At 50.0% G+C, this 12,650-nt stretch overlaps 1 protein-coding gene across 1 annotated transcript; it reads right to left on the bottom strand.

Moving 5' to 3' along the window:
* Positions 1 to 2,301: 2,301 nt before the first annotated feature.
* LOC137834215 (uncharacterized) lies at positions 2,302 to 3,570 on the bottom strand. Its single transcript, XM_068642277.1, has one exon. The coding sequence runs from the start codon at positions 3,568 to 3,570 to the stop codon at positions 2,302 to 2,304; it is 1,269 nt and encodes a 422-aa protein (XP_068498378.1).
* Positions 3,571 to 12,650: the final 9,080 nt, after the last annotated feature.

The raw sequence follows: 12,650 nt of genomic DNA, 5'->3' as shown, positions 1-12,650 counted from the left end.
TCACCTTCCTCTCTTCGTTAGACTCCTCGGCCACAAAACATTGAAAGCGTGGCGAGCTCTCGTGGATCTCTACCGGGATCATCGCATCCGATCCATACACCAAGCTAAAGGGCGTCTCCTTAGTGGAGGATTGAGGCGTGGTGTGGTAAGCCCACACTATCCTAGGAACCTCTTCCGCCCAGGTCCCCTTAGCTTTCTCAAGCCTTCTCTTCAATCCTCTAAGCAAGATTATGTTAGCAGACCTGCTTTATGCCGACCTCTGTACACAGCTTGCCCAACTGTTGGCTTGCAAACTATGTACCGTTGTCGGAGACAAGATGTTTAGGTACGCCAAAGCGACACACAATATTTCTCCACACAAAATGTTGTACATTGTGAGCCGTGATCTGCGCTACCGGCTCGGCTTCAATCCACTTCGTGAAGTATTCCATGGCCACTATCAAATACTTCATTTGTCTTATTGCCAACAGAAAGGGTCCCAGAATGTCGATTCCCCACGTATGGAAGGGCCACGGACTATAGATGGACCTCAACTCTTCTGGTGGCGCCTTGTGCCAGTCGACGTGATGCTGGCACTACTTGCACCATAGGGCGTACCTCACACAATCTTCTCTTACTGTTGGTCAGTAATACCCTGCGCGTACAACCTTCGACGCTAGAGACCTACCATTAACATGGCTCCCACATATTCCCTCGTGGAGCTCAGCCATTATCCTCGTACACTAATCTCCACTCACACACGTCAAGATCGAGTGTGTGAACCCATGTCTGAACAATGCTCCGTCAACGAGGGTGTACCTTGTGGAGTTTCTTTTTACCTTCTTGCCCTCATCGGGCTCTACTGAGAGTATCCCATCGGCAAGGTACTGCCTATAGGGCGTCATCCACGTGTCCCCCTCCTCCAACACGCATACCTGCATAAGATCCTCCCCTCCCAGTGAGACCGGATAAACACTTTATGTTGGGCGTCTTCAGCGTGTCCTAAGTCAGTGACCGATGACTCCTTGCCCTTCCCCTAAACGTACTGATCTGAAGGACGCTTACCCTGCTATCTGCAACAAACGTTCGTGGTGTTTTGAGGGTTTCCTGTATTATCGTCCTTTGCCTTCCCCCCTTACCCGAGCTGGCCAGCTTGGCGAGCAGGTTTGCACGGGCATTCTGCTCCCTTGGGACGTGTACCAGCTTGCACACTGCGAACGCCCCCTTCAAGACTTGAACATTGCCCAAGTATGCAGCCATCTGTGGATCCTTGGCTTGGTACTCCCCGGTTACTTGTCCCGTAACTAACTGGGAATCGCTCTTTGCCAGCAAACTCCGTGCACCCATCTCCTTGGCCAAGAGCATTCCAGCTATTAGGGCCTCGTACTCCGCCTAATTGTTACTGGCTTTGAAGGCGAACCTCAGGGCCTGTTTAATCAACAACCCATTTGGCCCCTCTAAGATCATGTCAGCTCCATTCCCTTGCTGATTGGAGGACCCATCAACTTAGAGTACCCACTTGAAACTAACCTCCTCTTCTTGTTATGCACTCCCTGGGGAGAGCTCCGCCACGAAATTCGCGTAGACTTGGCATTTTATGAGGTCTCGGGGCTCATACTGGACATCGAACTCCGATAGCTCCACTGCCCAGCGTACCATCCTCCCTGCCACGTCTGGCTTCTGCAGCACTTTCCGGATAGGGAGGTTCGTCATCACTACCATCGTGAAGCTCTGGAAGTAATGACGGAACCTCCTAACCGAGAACACCACGACCAGTGTTGCCTTCTCTAAGACTTGATACCTCGCCTCTGGCCCTTGTAACACCTTGCTCACGAAGTATATTGGCTTTTGCGTCTGGTCCTGCTCCTGAACAAGGACTGAGCTGATCGTCCGCTCGGTCACAACAAAATACAACCGGAGGGGCACACCCATCTGTGGCTTGCCCAGCACGGGGGGAGCGGCCAGGTACTCTTTTAGCTTGAGGAACGCCGCCTTACACTCCTCGGTCCACACGAACCGACTGTTTCTTCTTAAACACTGGAAGTAGGGGTGACCCTTGTCTCTTCCAGCAAATACAAATCTGGACAGGGCCGCCATCCGCCCTGTCAGTTGTTGTACTTCTTTTACCGAGGCGGGAATCCTCATGGCGAGGATCGTCGTACACTTGTCTGGGTTCGCTTCTATCCCACGCTCGGTGAGTAGGAACCCTAAGAATTTACCCGCCTAGACCCCGAATACGCACTTTTCGGGGTTCGGCTTCAAACGATACTTGGTTATGGTAGCGAACAACTCTTCTAAATTAGTTATGTGTTGTCCCCTCTCCTACGAGGTGACCACCATGTCATCCACATAGGCCTGCACGTTTCTTCCCAACATGGGTGCAAGGACCTTATCCATCAACCTCTGATAGGTGGCGCCTGCGTTCTTCAGGCCGAATGACATCACTGTGTAACAGTAGCAGGATGTCTCGGTCATGAACGCCGTTTTGCACTCGTCGCGGGGGTGCATCTTGATCTGATTATACCCTGAGAACGCGTCCAAAAAATTGAGCATTCTACAACCCGAGGCGCTCTCCACCAACGCGTTGATCCTTGGCAAAGGGTACGAATCCTTTGGGCACGCCTTGTTGAGGTCAGTGAAATCTACGCACATCCTCCACTTCCCATTGGCCTTCTTCACCAAAACCACATTGGCCAACCAGTCAGGATATTGAATCTCCCTAATGTGGTTGGCGTTCAACATCTTCCTCGTCTCTTCTTGTACGACCAGCTGCCTTTCTTCGTTAAACTTTCTTCTTCTCTGACGCACGGGTCGGACTTTGGGGTCCATGGTGAGGCGGTGGCATAGAAAATCTGGGTCAATACCTGGCATGTCCGAGGCGGACCATGCGAAGGCGTCTAGATGACGTGATATCACCTCTGCCACCTGATTTTGCTCCTCTTGGTCTAACGACCTACTCAACTTGAATGTCTTACCACCAATTTGCCTTTCCACAACATTCTCAGCTAGCTCGGGTCGCCTCTCCCGGGCGTTCTCTACGCAGGATGCGCCTACACAGTCCTCCTCCATGGGCGCCTCCTCCATGGGTGGGCGCTCTACTACCATGAACACGCCCCTCTTCGTTTTGAGGCTATTCTCATAGCACTTCTTGGCCTCTTGCTGATCGGATTTGATCATGATCACCTTCCCACTAAGATCGAGCAGCTTCAACTTCATATGGCGTGTAAACGACACCCCCCTAAGCCGATTTAGGGTCGGCCTTCCCAATAAGATGTTGTACGCCGAGTGGGCGTTTACAACTAGGTATCTTATGTTTTCTGTGCGAGATGCGGAGCCATCTGTAAAAGTTGTCCTCAACTCCAAATAACCACGCACCTCCACTTGATCTCCCGCAAAACCATACAAACACCCCGTGTATGGCCTAAGCTGATCAGGAGACAGCTGCAACTTATTAAACGTAGGCCAGAACATCACATTCGCCGAGCTGCCTTGGTCTACCAGCACTCGGTGTACTTTCCTCCCCGCGGTTACAACCAAAATCACCACGGGGTCGTTATCATGAGGAACGACGTCGCGAAGATCAGCCTTCATGAACGTGAGGTGCTGTGGATTTCCCCGTGGATGGGCATCTCGTGGGCTTGGTCCTCTGTTGATGCCGTCAAGGCCTCGGTCCTTGATGGCCCCACCAGGTAATCATTCAGGAAACCGCTCTTCATAAGCTCATCTAGCTGATGCCCCAACGCCAAGCAGTTGTTTATCGGATGACCAAATGTCTGGTGGAACTCGCACCATGCATCCTTGTGCAATCCCAACACCTTATCCGTCTTCACCATCATCTTCAACCTGTCCGTTATGTTGGGCACAACAATCAGGTCTTTCAGCTCCACCACAAAGTTGTGCCTCACCGGGTTATTCTCCCTTGAACGCCCCTTAGCCTGGGCCTTCCTTGGCTCGTAGGTTCGCTTTCCTCCTTGACCCTTCTTCCCCATCGTGGTGTCGTTAACCCTCACAGGGTTGTGCGTGCGACGACACTCGTGGACGCGCGGGAACGACGCTCGCACGCTTCTCGTTTACTTCACCTTTCGCTGCAATGTAGGCCACCGCACGACGCCTGATCTCAGCGAAAGTCTTGGGGCGACTTCTGATGAGCGACTCGCTAAACGATCCAACGCATGACCTATCATTGACTCATCTGTGGTGTTGACCCTCACCACCTGTGACCCAAAGCGATTAAAAAACTCTTTCAATGTTTCCCCCTAGTATTGCCTTACGTCGAAGAGATCGTAGGAGTTGGGTGGGGGAGCACGATTCGCTATGTACTTCTCCCTGAACAACTTCGACAATTGTGTGAATGAAGTCACGTGGCCATCTGGAAGGCTGATGAACCACTTCATCGTTCCCACCAACGTACTCATGAACAACTTACATCTGACGACGCCAAAACCGCCAATCAACATCATTTGAGTATGGAATGTTGTGAGGTGCGCCACTGGATCCTCCATCCCGGTGAACATGGCTTTCGGCCCCACGAATGTGGCAGGGATAGCAACATTCATGATTGCTTGTGAGAAAGGCATAGGAAACTCCCTGGGAGGCATTGCACACTCTTGCTCCTCTACTTCGCGACTCCCAGGCTGGTTGCGTAACCCGCGACGCAACTCTTCGTTGGTGCGGTGCAACTCCTCATTTCTTGCTTGCGACGCCGCAAGGTCCAGCTGAATACGCTCCTGCTCTGCCTTTGACGCCACCATCGCCTCCTGGAGGCCCTGCATCATTTCCATGATCTGCTGCAAGGTCAAACTCTCATCTCCCACATGCGTCGTAGAACTCTGCCTAGTATTCCTCATTCTTGGCATTTCTTGGCGAATCTTGAACTGTTTTATCGAATCTTGGAACTTTCTTCAGTGAATCTGAGCAAACCTCTTCGCCAAATGTTCCTGTCGGGTGACTCGAACACCTTCGTGCGTCTCTACAAACTGCGCTTCAAGAACTCCTTTTCTTCTGTTCCAACGTTCTCCTTCCTCTGCAGTGAACACCTGAAACAAAGAGACAAATGGCGCCCTCGCGGTCGTTTGCACTCCGACGGTCGAGTCAGCTATTGGACAGGAAACACCAAACACTTCTCGTCGCAGAACACCGTAAGTTCAATGTTCAGAGAAATGCGTAACTGAATCGTAACTGAAAATGCTAGCTTCTAGTTCAAATGTCTTCGAATGTGTAAAACGTACCTTATTCTGTTTATTGTAAAACCTTATATACCTTCCCGGTGTTTTTGTCCACGTGTCAGCCTGAGACTTGCGCATTCTGTGGGTGCTCCTTAGCAACTCTGTTCTCAGTCTTAAGGCCCTCTCAGTGTGTAAGGTTGCCCTGTCGAAGTGCAACTCGTGCGGGGGTGACTGCATGGGTGCCAACTCATGTGCCCATTCTCTGAGTCATCCACCCTGGGAATTCCCTGCCTTCCTCACGTGCCATGCATGCATATCACCCTCTGGGATGTGACCCTCCCATGGGTCGTCTCTGCCCCAGTGGCTTTCCAACGGTGGTGCGTACTATCGCGTCCCTACACCTCATGCACGGATCCCTCGTGAGTTAGGTCTCTCCCTACTGGTAATTGGGGGTGTGGCTTGAAAACCACCTTTCTTTATCTATTATTGTTGTCTGGGGTGTTGAGGCCCGAGGCCTCCACGCCCCTACTGTGTTGCCTCCTACCGTGCCACCTCCTACTGTGCCGCCTCCTCCACGGTTATCCCTACCCGTAGGTATCAGGAGAGGACACTTCCCTGGCCTGCCAAGTTTCCTAGACGCCTTTATTATGCTGGCCCTGGGCGACGCCCGAGGCCGGTCAACGCCCAAGGCCGTGGACCTTAAAGAAACTCCTTCTTGCCCTGCTATACTTTCTAGTGGATCCCTCTCTCGGGGTCCCATCGCATTGACTTTGGTCAACGCTCAAGGACCGTACTGTACATGATGTATGAAAGAGATCGAGAGCAGCTTCTTGTACCAATATAACCACCTAGCTCATATGGGTTATATTCCTTTTTTATGAGCGCTGCGGTGTCGAAGACGACTCCCAAGTTGGCCTGCAACTAGCATACGTTTCGATTGGTAGAGGAGAGCTCATCCAAGCTCTTAGCCTTTTTGGACTTCAGTTCGCTCACCCAGTAGAGGGGAAAGCCATCTAGGGCTGTGCGGTCGTGGTCAGACCAACACACCCTAAAGAACTTGCCCTTGAATCCTTTGTAGGATTGTTGGAACAAGGTGAAGATGACCCTCCCCGTCACCCCGCTGAGACTGACCCACAGGTTGTTCCTAGGGCTTTTGGCCTCGACAAAGTGCAAAAAGATGTCAATCGAGGGGGTGTGACCAAAGTAGCCGCAAAGGATGGAGAAGGCCCTGATGAAGGCCCAGCTGTTGGGATGCAGCTGGGCAGGGGCAACGTTGAGCTCAGTGAGTAACTCTCTTTCGAAGTGAGTGAAAGGGAGGCGTTGCCTAATGCGCTTGAAGACCGTTTGATAAAAGAAGAAAAAGGGTTCGCCGTCGTTGGCCCAATTGCTATGCACACGGGTTCGCCAGCAACGCAGGGACGAACTCATATGTACGCGTTGTGGACCCTACCAAACGACTTACCCACGAAGTTGGGCTCACTGTCCAAATGAGCCCTCCAATCGGCGATGGCTGTAAGAGAGGAAATCTCTGCGAGAAGCCTATTGTTCCTGCCGGTTGACCTGGGTACATCTTTCTGTGCGATCTTGCCCGTCTGTTATGGACACCCTTTTTTGGTAATCTGCGAACACCTGCAAAGAAGTGAACTAATGGGCGCCCTAGCGGCCGTTTGCACTCCGACGCTCAAGTCAGCTAACAAGAAACACCAAAACTCTGCACCTTCGTATCGGAGCACCGTGAAAGACGCTCTGAAGGTGGTAATGAACTGTATATTGTGTACTGTTTCTTATTCTGGCAAACAATCCTTCTCTAGTCCCTTGTCCGTAACCTCAGGGCTCGAGCAAGCAACTAGAGTGAGTTTTGGGGAAAATTTGCCAAAAGTCTCCCTTGCTTCAAACGCTCAAAAACCCTTTTAACACCACCCTGCATTAAACACGTCTTAAAGTGCATTTAAGGAGCTTTAAGGCGCATTTAACACGTTTCCTAAACCTTTTAATGGAGGCATTTAAAGCGCTTTAAAGCATTTAAAGCATTTAAAGCATTAACTGGAATAAAAACATACCTGATGAGCAAACATTTAATGTTTCCTCGTTTACTATCTCTGCTAACTTCTCGTTGACTCACTATCTTTTCTCTGACTTGATTACTATCACACGTGGAGGGCCTCATGGCGCCGTATCCCAATCTTAAAGACATCCTGTCGCGTGAGTTTCCTCCTTCTCGAAGTGCCGTCGGCGCAGGGGGTGACATTCTGGGTGCCAACTCATGCTCCCCAGGTTTCGGCCACTCACTCTGGGAGTGTATCTACCTTCCTCTCGTACCACGCACCTGGTTCGTACCTGGGCATGACCCTCTCTTGGGTCGTAACTATCCCAGGGATCACCCTAAAGTGGCGTGGACTTCACGAGCCAGTATACTCCCCACTGGTATTGGAACTGTGGTCTTGAAGCCACCTCTATTGGTATTATAACTGCGATCTTAAAGCCATCTTTCTCCTCTCTCTAACTTGGCCTCTGGCGATTTCGTCCCCTCCATAGTCTTTCCTACCCGTGGGTATCGGGGGGCGACGCCATCAGCGCCTCATGTTGGCGACGCCACCAGCGCCTCATGTTGGCGACGCCATCAGCGCCTCATGTTGGCGACGCCATCAGTGCTTTCGTTCTTTCTTACTCGAGTTAATCTTTGCTTGGTTATTCTGACTCACACAGGTTCGATAATGGACTCTTCAAAGCACCGCACACTCGCCAAGGCCTTGAAGCAACTGAAATCCGCCAAGGGGGGTGGGGACTCCCTCGCCCTTGACGTGCCTCCCCCTACTCCCCCGGCGCCCATCGTTTCCCTACCATCTCCACCATCCTCTCCCCAAACATACCAAACTCCTACTTCCCCTTCTCCCATTGATGCGGTCCCACTGGCCGCGGCGTCGACGTGTGTTCCAGCACCCCAGATAGTGAAGACTCGGAGGTTGGCTTGGTCTTCAAAAAGAGAAAAGCTACTAGGGTCCCTACCCTGCCAACCGCGTCTCCAGGTGGTGGCGTGGACTCTCTAAGGGACAACCCTCCAAGTGCCATGTCTCCTCCACCTCAAACAGTCCAAGAAGAACGGGATGAAGGGGGTGAGTCTGCTCCTCCGCCACTACCATTGTCTGAAGCAGCTGCAGCTTCAGGCTCAGCCCCTCCCGCGCTGCTCCTGTTTCTTCCCTCCCCGAGATTCTGATCCCCGACCCCGTCTTCAGGCAGTTTGCGCGGGGATTCAACGAGGGGATGTTGCCGGGAAACCCCAACAGGGGAGAAGGCATGCCCTTCTACATGGGGGCCTTCCTGTTGATAGAACTCGACTGGCGCTCCCAGGCCCAGAGCGTTGCGATGGGGAGGCAGGCCCTCCAAAGTCTGAAACAGGAGGTGTGGGCATTGAAGGAGGAGAAAAAGGCTTGGGGGCTTAGGGAGGAAACTCACCAAGCTTCACTGAAGATGACCCAAGAGGCCAAGGAGGGGGCCGAAGCATATGCACACGAGATCGAACAAGCATATGCAGACCTGCTGGCCCTCTTCACCTACCATCAAATCCAAAACATTGGCCTTCAAGAGGTGGTTCGTGCCTTCGAAGTGCAGCGGAAAGAGATTGAAGAGTTGTATGCCGCTCGGGGGCAGAAACTAACGGTGGGCGCCAAATGTTCCTACCGGTTGACCTGGGTACGTCTTTCTGTGTGACCTTGCCCGTCTGCTATGGACACCCTTTTTTGGTAATCTGCGAACACCTGCAAAGAAGTGAACTAATGGGCGCCCTAGCGGCCGTTTGCACTAAGACGCTCAAGTCAGCTAACAAGAAACACCAAAACTCTGCACCTTCGTATCGGAGCACCGTGAAAGACGCTCTGAAGGTGGTAATGAACTGTATATTGTGTACTGTTTCTTATTCTGGCAAACAATCCTTCTCTAGTCCCTTGTCCGTAACCTCAGGGCTCGAGCAAGCAACTAGAGTGAGTTTTGGGGAAAATTTGCCAAAAGTCTCCCTTGCTTCAAACGCTCAAAAACCCTTTTAACACCACCCTGCATTAAACACGTCTTAAAGTGCATTTAAGGAGCTTTAAGGCGCATTTAACACGTTTCCTAAACCTTTTAATGGAGGCATTTAAAGCGCTTTAAAGCATTTAAAGCATTTAAAGCATTAACTGGAATAAAAACATACCTGATGAGCAAACATTTAATGTTTCCTCGTTTACTATCTCTGCTAACTTCTCGTTGACTCACTATCTTTTTTCTGACTTGATTAATATCACACGTGGAGGGCCTCATGGCGCCGTATCCCAATCTTAAAGACATCCTGTCGCGTGAGTTTCCTCCTTCTCGAAGTGCCGCTGGCGCAGGGGGTGACATTCTGGGTGCCAACTCATGCTCCCCAGGTTTCGGCCACTCACTCTGGGAGTGTATCTACCTTCCTCTCGTACCACGCACCTGGTTCGTACCTGGGCATGACCCTCTCTTGGGTCGTAATTATCCCAGGGATCACCCTAAAGTGGCGTGGACTTCACGAGCCAGTATACTCCCCACTGGTATTGGAACTGTGGTCTTGAAGCCACCTCTATTGGTATTATAACTGCGATCTTAAAGCCATCTTTCTCCTCTCTCTAACTTGGCCTCTGGCGATTTCGTCCCCTCCACAGTCTTTCCTACCCGTGGGTATCGGGGGGCAACGCCATCAGCACCTCATGTTGGCGACGCCATCAGCGCCTTATACCGGTGACTCCCTCTACTGGCGACGCCTCATCCTCCTTCCTCGGGCCCCTCGACGGGTCCCACCGTACCTTTGACTTTGACTTTAGTCAACGCCCGGGGACGGGACGGTACACCTATCGTAGGCCCAAGGGTACGATGTTTTGTAATTGACGCTAGGAGGAGGAGGGTTGGCTGTGATTTTCGTTCTCGCCATGGTCAAGGAAGCTGGGAAAGAAAAGCAAAGGTTCAACAAATGGGGGTTATGGCGCGAAGCTAAGGAAAACCCAAAAAACCCTACCCACGCGAAAAAACACAGAAAACAGGGGAACAAGGAAAATGTTGAGAAAAGCGTAAATGTAAGAATCTAAACAGTCCCAGACAGTCTATCAATACATAAGATCAAGAGTGAAGAGCAATCAATGCGTAAAAACCATACCTTTGATTATGAGGAGGTGAAAGTTGCAGTTTTTACAAGAGCGACGAAGCAGGGAAGCTCGAAGGTGAAGAAGAAGATTGTAAGAGAAGTTTCAAGTAGATGGAACAGTGAAATAGAGCGCGCGTTGAGAATAAATTTAACGTAAACTTGGAAGCACAAACAACGTTAGGTCCCAGCCGTTGGATCGAGCCACGTGTAAGCTGTTTAAATGTAAGCAATAAAACGTCTTTCAGTGCACAGTACACATCCTGTCGTAAGGTGCCACGTGGGATAGCAGGGCGAGGCCATAGTCTCTTCGTTGTGCAAATTGATAGCTCGAGACTGGGGGGCTTGTGTACCGACCAGTCCTCGGACTCGAAAGTTAACCAAAAGTCAAAGTAGGACCTCGAAGGTTGGGCCCACTAGGATGTTCAGTTGGCAAGGGAGGAGCCTTGCTAGGCTCACAGATAAGGGGTGTCGAGGAGAGGGCGGCATCGAGTTACGGCGTGGAGGCCACAGACCTCGGCATCCCAAGAGTAAAGATGTGTCAGAAAGGTGGTTTCCAAGCCATATCCCAGTTACCAAAAGAAGAAGCCCAAGTCACGAGGGATCCGTGCATGGGGTGTAGGGAGGCTGATGAGAATTAAATAAAGGAGGCTTTTATTAATGAAGGAAGAGGGCATTCACCCTCACATTTGAAGTTCTTCCTTCTAGTCTTCTCAAAATTAAAAGAAGACATAAAATAAAGAGAGGATCAAGCCTAACACCAAAGAAGTCTATAAGCTTTCAAGAATGTAAATATCTCTCTTTATAGTTTCTTTTAATTTGTAAATAATATAGAATAGTGTTTAGAAAGGTGCTTAGAGGGAAACATTAGACACCTCTTTTGTAAAAGCATCTTTAGGCTTTAGTTTAGAAAATTCTAGAAGCTTGGGGAGTGAGCTTAGTAAGAGGGGCGTGATCTTATGAGCATTTTGGGTAGCTTAGGGAATAAGCTATGTAAATGACCAGCCCTTGCTCCTATAAAAGGAGGGCTTAGGTCCTTCACAATGCAGATTGGAAATTAGCAATAGAGAAACTCTACTCAATTTGAGAGGGAATTTGTGCGAACTTGTCTTCTCCTTCACCTTGTCTTATCTTGAGTGCATTTGGTTCTCTCAAGTGGCGGCACTAGCTCACTCATCTTGGAGCCTTCATCCTCTAAGTGGCGTGATCATCAAACCAAAGCATCCATCTCCATAAGTTCTTCTTCCTTTCATCTCCATTATCATACGAAGCATAAACATGTCTTAGTTTCTTTTGTTCGGTTCATCTTCCTTTTCTTGCACTTATGTTCGGCTGTTTTCAATTATTTTTGTTTTGATTCGGTTCTGTAGCTTCTTTTCATAATCTGTTCGGTTCATTTGCTTTCTTAAGAGTTTCAATCGGTTCATTTGCCTTTTTCCACAATTTGTTCGGTTCAATTGACAATAGGTGGATCTTCCATATGAGTTTGGTGTTTGGTGCAAGTTTTGGTGAGTTCTTGAAACATAGAACCTTGATCCAATTCTATTAAAAGTGCCTAAGCTATCTCCAACTCAAGTTGATTCCATAGAATGTCAAAGAATCATCTCTACTTTGATAGTGGAATCATATCAGAGGCGGTAGTACGCACCACCATCAAAAAGCCACTGGGACAGAGACGACTCGTAAGGGTCATGTCCCAGGGGTGATCTGCATGCATGGCATGTGAAGGGGTAGAGTATGCTCGAGAAGGATGACCCCTCAGATATTGGGCGTATGAGTTGACGTCTGAGTGGTCATTCCGCGCTAGATGCACTTCGACAGGGCAACCTTACGCACTAAGATGGTCCTAAGACTGGGTGATAGTGTCGCTAAGGTGCGCCCACAGTGCGTGTAAGTCTCAAGTTGACACGTGGACAGAAACACTGGAAAGGTATATAAGGTTTTACGATAAACAAAATGAGGTACGCTTTTACACATTCTAGGACATTTTCCAGAAGTTAAGATTTTTAGTTACACACTGCTCTGAACATTGACCTTACGGTGTTCTGCGACGAGAAGTGTTTCAGTGTTTTCTGCCCAATAACTGACTTGAGCGTCGGAGTGCAAACGGCCGTGAGGGCGCCATTTGTCTCTCTGTTTCAGGTGTTTACGGTGGAGGAAGGAGAACGTTGGAGCAGGAGCAAAGGGTTCTTGAAGCGCAGCTCGTAGAGACGCACAAAGGTGTTCAGGTCAACCGGCGGGAACAAAAAGCAAATCTAAACAGAAAACACAAAATTGCATGGAATCCTACACAAAATTGCACACAGATTGCTTAAGAACAATTGAACAAGATGCACCGATTGGAATTTCCAAACAACACACCAAATCAATTC

This window comes from Phaseolus vulgaris, chromosome 5 (assembly GCF_000499845.2).
Source record: "Phaseolus vulgaris cultivar G19833 chromosome 5, P. vulgaris v2.0, whole genome shotgun sequence".
NCBI classification, from domain to species: domain Eukaryota; kingdom Viridiplantae; phylum Streptophyta; class Magnoliopsida; order Fabales; family Fabaceae; genus Phaseolus; species Phaseolus vulgaris.
Note: the sequence above shows the minus strand (reverse complement) of the source record. Positions and strands in the feature narration are given on the sequence as shown.